Here is a 10,572-nt window from a genome sequence, read left to right as displayed (position 1 = left end):
AGAAAAGTAAGAATAGTTAAAATACAAGCTGTCAAGTAAAGTGACATGCTTGAGTGGGAGGGGGCTGTGTGGAAAGCAGAGCTCACGGATCTATTACTGTAGATTTTTCTGCTTTTGTCTGAAATCTTGTCTTTAGAACATATGTAATGTGTATACATATATGTATTTATGTATATATGTATTTGTACATGTATAACACATGCAATGTCTACCAAAACATAATTCATTTTTTTATAAGTAACTGATAATATACATGACGTATGAAATACATATACTTACAGAATAATGATACCAGGAATGGCCTCATGTGTGTCTTTCAGCTGGTTACATCTGTTCCTATATTCCCTATCCATATGGGCATTCAGCTATAGTAACAAATATGTTAAGACTTAAAATGAAATGAAAAAGCTAGTTGGAAAGGGGTCTACTTTAAATCAAGTAGGATTCGTCTTTATTACAGTACTACTAAATGAAAAAAATTACCATTTTAAAACATGGCAATTTTTAAACTATGAAATCCTAAGTCTTCCAAGCTGGAAGGATTGATGCTATGTATCTGAATGACTTAAATGTGGATGTGTGCACCACAGCAACATTCCTTCACAATTATAAATGACTTTCACATCTAATTCAGCCATCTGCTGCACTGTTTGACCATATCCCACTGTGTTCAATTCACTTCTGGTACTTAAGAAATCTTCACCTGTTCTGTGGGTACCATCCTGCTGCGGCTTGGCTTCAGCTACAGGGAATCATTAAAAGGCCCATTATTCTTCTGGAGGAGAATTCTCAGAGCTTGGTAGGAGTACAGGTGAAAGGTTCAACCTGCAGAGAGCAGTATGTGCATTTCTAAGGAGGAGGGAGCCTCTGGGCACTTGTATAGGAAAGATTCCAGGATCTTTTATGAATTGTTTGCTTTTGGCTTTCAACCTTATGGCTTCCCATCATCCAGGAGGCTAGTCATATTTTCCACCTCTCTAAGCAGGGAGGGGTTTGGATCAGTGGTCAATAACCTCCCAGCATAGACATGCAGACACATACACACATACAAACCTACCCAAAATTAGTTTAATATCTTCACTTATGCTTTGCTAGCTCTAGCCTTAGGTCCACTTAAAAAAAAATGAATCCCAGTTCTGAGAGGCTGAACTGATCTGACAGGGTGTGGTTACTGGCAGTGACTCTGTTATAATGAATTCATCACACACACATAACTCACATACACACACAGTTCTGAAAACCTTTAGAGAAGCATTTTACAAACAAAATTCAAATTGGCTATAACTAGAGACATTCAAAACTTGTTTGGAAGATAAAGAAGGAAGTCCAATTAATGTAACATATTTTCTTGGGAATATAAATAATGTTTATATGCTTAAAACATCCAGAGGCAAAAGAGGATGGAAATCCTTATATTAATTTTAAAGCAATTCAAACAGATATTATAATGCATGCTGTTAGATAGTTTTGAGAGTGTTCATTATTTCAGACTTTTATATTAACCAATTTATGTTAAATTTTATAAAATCTGTATTTTCCTCCAGTAGATTACTTTGATGATTATGGAGCTCTGAGAATTTCAGATCTAAGGTCCCATGTTGTGTCATTTGGTCAGCGAGACCAATTCTTTAGAAATGAAAGCAAAACAAAGGCAAAATCCATGAAAATAAGTCTCCTTCAGACTAATCCAGTCATCAAAATTCTTATAACCTCTTGAGTCTTTTGATAATAAGGGCTTTATCCTTTAAAATATAGTTAAATTTTCATCTCTAGCCCTTATAATTTGACTGACCTTGGTCAAGTTGTAAATTGTCTCTAGGTCTCATTGTCTTCATTTGTAAAATGAGAGATAATTATGTTGGCCCTGTGATAAAACATCAAGCAATGCATGAAGAAAACAGAGTATCTCAGAAATGTTAATAGTATTGATTATCTTCTCAGTAATAATTTTTATTAATACCTGTGCGGGAATTCGATTTTATTTCTCCCTATACATATATGATATGTTTTAGAGGAAGTCTGAATTTATTTTCCAAGGGATTACATCATACATTCTGAAATTAATAATCCTTAAAACACTTATAATACAGTACTATCATACTAAATGGTATTGCATTCGAGAAAAAAAATATTTGTCAACTATAAAGTGCTATACACATTAATGATAATGATTAAAATAAGTGTATTGCTATTTTGGTGATTGTAAATTGCACTGGAAAAATAATCAAGTTATCTCTCATATCCTTAGTTATTAACTTAAATTTCCTCTATCACTCCTGTAACCTCAGTACTCTCTTCTATCCTGTGCTATCTAACCTTAAAGCAGGGACTAGTCTGTTAGGATTTGTAAGTCTGATTTATCTAGCTCCACTGATATAAATTTTTAAAGATACTTTGAAATATTCATAAATAACTGTTGAAAAAAGACAATTTTCCAAACATTTCCCCCTATACTTTTAAATAGCAGTCATTGTAAAAGGCTAAGGAGATTTTTTTTTTAGTAAATATGTATCATGGTAGTTTCTGAGCTATTACCTATGACTATAAGAATGACAATTTTAGTTTTGAATACTCTTTCTGAGTGTAAGCTGACACAGCTCTTGACTTTAAGAAATCACTAGGAAAAGCTGAAACAAAGAGAAAAAATACCATTCACATTCCTACAAAGCATTCTTAAAGAAAATCGACTGTTCATATATTGACATTTCTTTTGAAGTCCTTTCTCTCTGGTCAGATACAGAATTTTGTTTTTGTTTGCATGGTTGTGTTCATACCACCAATACAATTATTTTATCTAAAGTATAACAAGCATGATCCATGCTTCTGTGGACTATCTTCTTTAAACCAGAAGCAGGTAGAGGCTGAGATTAGGTAGCATGTAAAGCCCATTCACCCAGGACAAGCATTTCAAGTGTCCCTAGCCAGAAATTTAAAAGGAACTTTTAAATGCACCGTATGTGTTGGAGATTTGCTTTCTTAATGACTTTGACTATTAGGACCTATGGTCTTATAGAGACACTATAAATAAGCATATATAAGTCCCTCATTTTACGCATAAAGACCTGATTATGTAGATCACCTGCCAACAATTCTCTGTACTTAGCAGATAAAACTGAAAGTAAAACTTCTGACCTTCTATACAGGCCCATGCCTGAAGTCTGAGAATTCCAAAGCAAGAGGACAAAGGGAGAAACCTGTCCCCTGTCTCTTCTTAGGTCAATGTCAATTTCCTCTCGACAGGGACACTGTGTACATGCATATGGATCATTAATCTGTCTGTCCAAGCTTGTTCTAATTTCAGGCCTGGAGATGAACATAATACCACAACTCCTCCTGGGCAATGGAACTCCATAGAAAGAGTAACCTGAATAGATACCAGGAGTATTTTAAAGTCATCTAAATAGGAAAATCTGCATTTTAGTTGCCTACTCTTCAACAGAGGAAATGAGCTATATTCATCATTTTTCTTTTGCATCTATGTTTTAATTGGAGTCTGATATAAGATTTGGAATTTGACACCAGGAAGAACTGTGAAGAAGTGAGAAAGGAAAAAGAGGGAACCATTCAAATATGGATCCATTAATGGCTTACCATTGTGAATAACTGGGAATCAACCCCAGTGAGGACTATTTCCAACTGCCCCAAAGTTGGGGCACTTATTCATGAACTGTCATTACTCACTGGTTGAGTTTTTTTTCTTGGGCATTGCTTCTTAAGTTCCTGAAGTGTGGTGACCTGGGAAGGGCCCCAAGTGTCTGGGCTATAAGGGCTATACAATGTATCCCTCCTTATAGGAAGTGCCAAGTGAATGTATAATATCCTTGTTAGTAACATCATTACAACATAATTAATCTACTTAAAGTAATCATAGCATTTAAAATTAGAGAATGAAACACTGATAGGTAATTAATATATCTTAGATTAAGATATATTAATTACCTATCAGCACCATTCATTGAATAAATAAAGAGATCAAACAAGGAACCAGGTTTATTTCTGGGACATGTCAGATTGTATTTCAGACGGATATTTTGTGAACTGCTATGAATTTAGCGATGGACCAAATATTCTTTTCTATTTATCTGAACATTTAACCAACTTATAAAAATTAGCATTTAAATTTCATGCTTGTATAAGAAGTTATTCTAATTTCTCAAACATTAGATTATGGCTTGAGAAGATCTCTTTGTTTCTCAAAAAAAAAAAAGCCATTCAAAATAAGCTTAGTTTAAAATTTTAAAAACTTTCAAATTCTTATTCTTCTATAAGCCCTTAAACATTCATACAATTATACATTTACTCATATTTTAAAGACTCTATTGTGTTACATTTAAATCATACTTTTGTTCAAAGATGTAAATAGTGTATTGTGATGATCAAAGCTGGTGATCTTTGCATTTTTCCTGAAACCCTTCACCAAAGCAAATTTCATCTCACATGTGCAGATGGGATGGAAGTGGACCAGACTCAGTATGTGGAGGACCAGGATGATTTCAGCTGATGAGCATCTCCTGCTAATCAAAAGTCTGGCACTCAGTGCCATGAAGAATAAAGAATCTAGATTTCCTTATACTGCAATTTCATTTGCCTCTCCAAGACAGAAACTTCAGCTCAGTTCCCAGCAGAGATTATTTCTCAAACTTAATGAATTTAATACCTGCTACAACCCATTGGGAAGAAAGAAACAACCACCCATTCTGAATGTTATCTTTACAGTTTGGTATAAAAGCATAGCATTAAATCTAATTTGAGGTTGTTTCAAAAATTTGTAAGCCACATTTAGAGGTACTAACTCCAACTTTTTGAAAAGCTGCTGCTTTCCGTTACATATTTTAAATTCATCAATGTTCACCATTTTTCTACATAGGAAATCAAAGCACAGAGAATAAAAACATCATTCCTTTCATTAAAATCTGCCTTTAAAGGTCCTAAAACTATAAACAGGCAGTATATGGAGAATAGATGGATGGAATCCACAAGTTAATTCACAACCCAGTCTCCTCCTCCTTGGAAGATACAGGGAAAATTCTGCATGTCCTCAACTTCCCCTTTGTCAAGTCATCTACTAAAGAAACCAGACAGGCCTGGCACTTGGTTATATCAGTATGGTCTTAAGTATGTGCTTCACACTTTCTGAGATTCAGTTTTCTTGTTTGTAAACAGGATCTCACTGGGGACTGGCAGAATGTCAGAAAGTTGCTTGGTCGAGCAACTGGTATTTTGAAGAAGTTCAATATGCTACCCCCTTTTCTTTCTTGTCTTCTTTCAAATCCCAGAGTCACCCCATTTCTCAAACATCGCTCAAATTTCAGCACCCTGCAGTTTTCTACTAACACTCAAGCTTGAGAAAATAATACTCCCATACCACCTCATGTACTGCATTGATTTCTTGACCCACAATATTTCAATGGATCTCCCAATAACCCTGCCGTATAGTAGCGTGATATTTGCTTGTGATGTAGGTTGAATTACATGTATTTTAGAGACAAGGAGATGAAGTTCACCCAGTAACTAACAGTCAAGGTTCAAGTTTGGTTCTCACTCATCTTCTCTATAAAGTATACTTTTAATTTGAAAATATAACTTTACATTGAAAAATGGTTGCTTTTATTTTTGTCTTAGAGTGTTTTTATCATTAAAATATCTTGTTCAACAATTCATATCTATGTCATACCCATGATTAAGTGTCTAAGGAGCAAAGAAACTCAGTATCTGCCATTACTCCTTTGACTCATTTGACAGTATGTTGGATGCCCACAGATGTAAGGAGTGTTAAGAGCTGGGAATCCAGGAACAGATGGCACAGCCTCCTGCCTTTCAGTACTTCACAGTTGAGTAGGACCAATAAGTAATGAGAGAAATGTGTCAGTCTATATAGAATCTGGTAAGGATTTGTGATAATCCAGGGGGACAACTTCTCAGGATTCTTTCTTAGAGGAGGTTCTGTAATAGATTCACTGTCGTAATAGGAAAATACAGATTTATAGACAAAAGGGAAGAAATGGTTGGGTAGTTAGTGGGCACTAAGTAAAACATCAAGTTGAAAACTTCCCAAGGGGAAAACGGCACATTAACCTAAGAGCCAAAATCAATGTATTGCTGTTCACCAAGAAAACTAGAGATATTTTCACAAATAGGTTCATAAGAATATCTAAAAGCTTGGATTTCATCACTGTAGAACATTTTCCCTTATGGATCTAAAAAGAATTGTGTGCCAATGTACACAACAATTCTGTCTCATTTTTTCAAGTTTTGTCCTTTTTCAACATATTTTAATTTTTCTTATAAAATAGCTTAAATGTGAATGCACTTAATTGGCAAGTATAGCCCTACCAGAATATATGAAATTAACCAATACACCTGTCTTTGTCAAGAAATTTTATATTGGTAATCCCTTATTGGATATTGTTCTTTTCATCCTGACCATACCATACCATACCTGACCATAAACCTGCACATATATGTATATATAAATGGAATATTAGTGTTTAGATTTCTCAATTACTTATCTATTGCATTTATTATTTTTCTTTGAAATGTATCTATGATGCTTCATGATTCGTAACCCTTTAGTTTGCTTCCTGCATAGTATTCTATCCATTGATTGATTAGACTAAAATTTATTCATTCATTCTATTCATTATAGCCGTTGGATTCTTCTTGTTTGGGGTCTGCTATAAACAATTATATCATGAAAATTCATATTTATTACATTTTCTAAAGCACACGTTTCTCAATGGTATGTGTATAGAATGGCATTACAGTGACAATTGTGAATGAGATTTTTACTTTTATTCATTCTAAATATTTCCTAATTTCTATTCTCTTTTCTTCTTGATCAAACAATTATAAAAATGCTAAAACCCCAAATTAAAAGGGATATACTTGTTTCTTGGCTATTGATTTTTAACTTTACTACATGTGGTTATAAAATATTTCACACATAATATTAAATATGAAATTTATTGAAATTGTATGGACTTAATGAGATTATATTTAATAAATGTTAGCTATGTTTCTGGAATGTTGAGGTTAAGACTGTACCATTAAATCAAACTCCACCATATTTTAGATCATATGCATATTTTAAATATTTTGCTTCTTTGATCTATGAATTACTATGAGAAGGATATTAAATATCACATTATATTAATAGTTGAAATGCCTTATATTCTATTAATTTTATAGATACATAGATAAAAATGTGTAGGTGCATATCTTTGTATTTTGAGATTATGTTTTGTGGTACAAGTACCTTTTCAATGACATCTTTCAATTAAGTGAATTGTTAACTGGTAAGGATTGTATCCCTGGGAAAAGTTCCTCAAAGTTATCTGACTTTAATAACACTACATAAGCATTTTTCTTGTTTTTTTTTTTTTTTTGTTTTCTGAGTGTATCTATTCATAAATTATGATTACTCATATTTTTTCTGGGTTTAATAATTAGATTTTTTTCTATGTTTTTCCTTTCACTTTTTTACTTCTTATTTGCCTGTTTTATTCTGGACTTACAAATTTTTGATTTTGTTTTTAACTCTATAATTGTCTACAATTAAAGATATCTCCAAATTTCTTCAGAGTAAAATAAGGCCTAACATACAATGAAACATAAGGATGAAAAAAATCCTTAAAAAGAGAACATCTAAATCTAGCAATATTCAAAAGGGATAATACATCAACACTAAGTTGAATTTATTCCAGGAATGCAATATTGGTTTAACACTTGAAAACCCATCAATTTAACTCATTACATTAACAAACTAAAGGATAAATCATATGATGATATCAACATATTCAGAAAAAAGTCTTTGGCAAATTTTGATATACATATATAATTTTAAAATACCTTTGAAAACTAGAAATAGAAATTTTCGTATTGTAATAGCAAGTAGTGACATAGCTTTAAGCACAAATCATAATAGTGTAATGTCAAAAGTTTCCTTAAGAAAATGAATCTACTTTTATTTGGGGGTGTGTGGGTACAGGGATTGGACTCAGGGACACTTGACCACTGAGCCACATCCCTGGTCCTATTTTGTATTTTATTTAGAGACAGGGTCTCATGGAGCTTAGTATCTCACTTTTTCTAAGGCTGCCTTTGAACTCTTGATCCTCCTGCCTCAGCCTACCAATCCACTGGGATTATAGGTGTGTGCCACTGCACCTGGAAATGGCCATTTTAAAAATATTTTACAAGTAACTGTAACCATTACAAAAATATATTAAGAATAAAAACTTAAGAAAAAAAAAATCTTAAAATATTTAGATGATATGATTTTATAGGCAATAAAAAAACTTTCAAAATGTTTCTATAAGAAATAAGCAAATCTAGCAAGGTTGCTAGATATAAATACAATACATAAAAATCAATTGAATTTCTCTGAAGCAACACAAAGCAGAAAATGAAATTTAAAAATCAATTATCATTTACAGTAATATCAAAGAAGTAAATGTTACGAATAAGTCTAACAAAGATGTGCAAGACCTGTAGGCAGAAATCTATAAAATATTACTGAGAGAAATTAAAGATCTAGATAAATAGAAGGTTATAGTAGTACCATGTATTAGATGATTTAGTATTTATAGATTTATCAATATTTTCCAAACTCATCTGTTGAATTAATGTAATTTCAATGAAAATCAGAACAAGTTCACTTTTTTATTTCTGTTAAAAAATAGTTGATTCTAAAATTAACATGAAAATGCAAATAACCAAGAACATTTTGGACACTTGTAGAGGAAGTATAAAGTTGGTTTATTTACTCTATCAGAATTACAAACTTAAGCTATAAAGTTTATGTTATATAAAGAATTACTCTATGGCTCAGCCTGGAATCACCCCTTGAGAAGGACACCAGAGTCCTCGGCGTCTAGCCCGACCCCCGAGGCAGGGCATTGAAGGGGTTAAGTCCCCTGGGGCTGGACTCTGCCTTCCGGCTTTTCCCAGACCTCAGAGCCGGTCCCTGGAACCCTCCAAGTCCTGAGCTCTGGGATGGAGCCTGAGACAGTGCTGTGGGGCCCGGATCTGCAGGGTCCTGAAGAGAGCCTGAATGATGCTCACAGAGGTGCGGAAAGTGGGAACGAAGAGGAGAACCTTCAGCAGGAAAGTTCTGGGGAGGAGGTCATCTTGGGAGATCCAGCTCAGAGTCCAGAATCCAAGGACCCACCAGAGATGCCCCTGGAGAGCCCTTCCCAGGATCCTTCAGACCCCCAGGACTCCCCCACCTCACTGGGTCCCTCTAACCCTTTGGACCACCAGACATCGCTGGACACCCCAGCCCCGGAGGTAGTCCCAACCCCGTCTGACTGGACCAAGACCTGTGAGGCCAGTTGGCAGTGGGGGACCCTCACCACCTGGAACAGCCCCCAGGTGGTCCCCACCAAGGAGCCTAGCCTGCGGGAGCTGGTGCAGGGTCGTCCCTCTGGAGCCGAGAAGCCCTACATTTGCAACGAGTGTGGTAAAAGCTTTAGCCAGTGGTCCAAGCTGCTGCGGCACCAGCGCATCCACACGGGCGAGCGGCCTAACACCTGCTCTGAGTGTGGCAAGAGCTTCACGCAGAGCTCGCACCTGGTGCAGCACCAGCGCACGCACACAGGAGAGAAGCCCTACAAGTGCACCAAGTGCGAGAAGGCCTTCACCCAGAGCACCAACCTCATCAAGCACCAGCGATCCCACACTGGTGAGAAGCCCTACAAGTGCCCCGAGTGCGGCAAGCGCTTCGGCCAGAACCACAACCTCCTCAAGCACCAGAAGATCCACGCCGGGGAGAAGCCCTACCGCTGTACCGAGTGCGGCAAGAGCTTCATCCAGCTCGGAGCTGACCCAGCACTAGCGCACGCACACTGGCGAGAAGCCCTACGAGTGCCTGGAGTGCGGCAAGAGCTTCGGCCACAGCTCTACCCTCATCAAGCACCAGCGGACTCACCTGCGCGAGGACCCCTTCAAGTGCCCGGTGTGCGGCAAGACCTTCACCCTAAGTGCCACGCTGCTGCGGCACCAGCGCACGCACACGGGCGAGCGACCCTACAAATGCCCCGAGTGCGGCAAGAGCTTTAGCGTCAGCTCCAACCTCATCTACCACCAGCGCATCCACCGCGCGGCCCTACATCTGCGCTGACTGTGGCAAGAGCTTCATCATGAGCTCCACCCTCATCCGCCACCAGCGCATCCACACCGGTGAGAAGCCCTACAAGTGCTCCGACTGCGGCAAAAGCTTCATCCGCAGCTCGCACCTCATCCAGCACCGACGCACCCACACGGGCGAGAAGCCTTATAAGTGCCCCGAGTGCGGCAAGAGCTTCAGCCAGAGCTCAAACCTCATCACGCACGTCCGCACCCACATGGATGAAAACCTTTTCTTGTGTTCCGACTGTGGGAAGGCCTTCCTGGAGGCTCATGAGCTGGAGCAGCACCGGGTGATCCACGAGAGGGGCAAGACCCCTGCCAGAAGAGCTCAGGGTGACACCCTGCTGGGGCTGGGGGATTCTGCCCTGCTGACCCCGCCCCCTGGAGCCAAGCCCCACAAGTGTTTGGTCTGCGGAAAGGGCTTCAACGATGCAGCATCAGAGG

At 37.4% G+C, this 10,572-nt stretch overlaps 1 protein-coding gene across 1 annotated transcript; it reads left to right on the top strand.

Annotated features, from left to right (window-relative positions):
- Positions 1-8,994: 8,994 nt before the first annotated feature.
- On the top strand, positions 8,995-10,105 carry LOC308634091 (uncharacterized protein; the record flags this gene model as incomplete). The annotated part of the gene is made up of 1 exon (XM_081267651.1): positions 8,995-10,105. One exon carries the CDS (start codon positions 8,995-8,997, stop codon positions 10,057-10,059), a length of 1,065 nt encoding a protein of 354 aa, XP_081123777.1. The 3' UTR covers positions 10,060-10,105.
- Between the last annotated feature and the right edge of the window lie 467 nt (positions 10,106-10,572).

This window comes from Spermophilus citellus, assembly GCF_964194105.1.
Source record: "Spermophilus citellus genome assembly, chromosome: 15".
In the NCBI taxonomy this organism is placed as follows: domain Eukaryota; kingdom Metazoa; phylum Chordata; class Mammalia; order Rodentia; family Sciuridae; genus Spermophilus; species Spermophilus citellus.
Note: the sequence above shows the minus strand (reverse complement) of the source record. Positions and strands in the feature narration are given on the sequence as shown.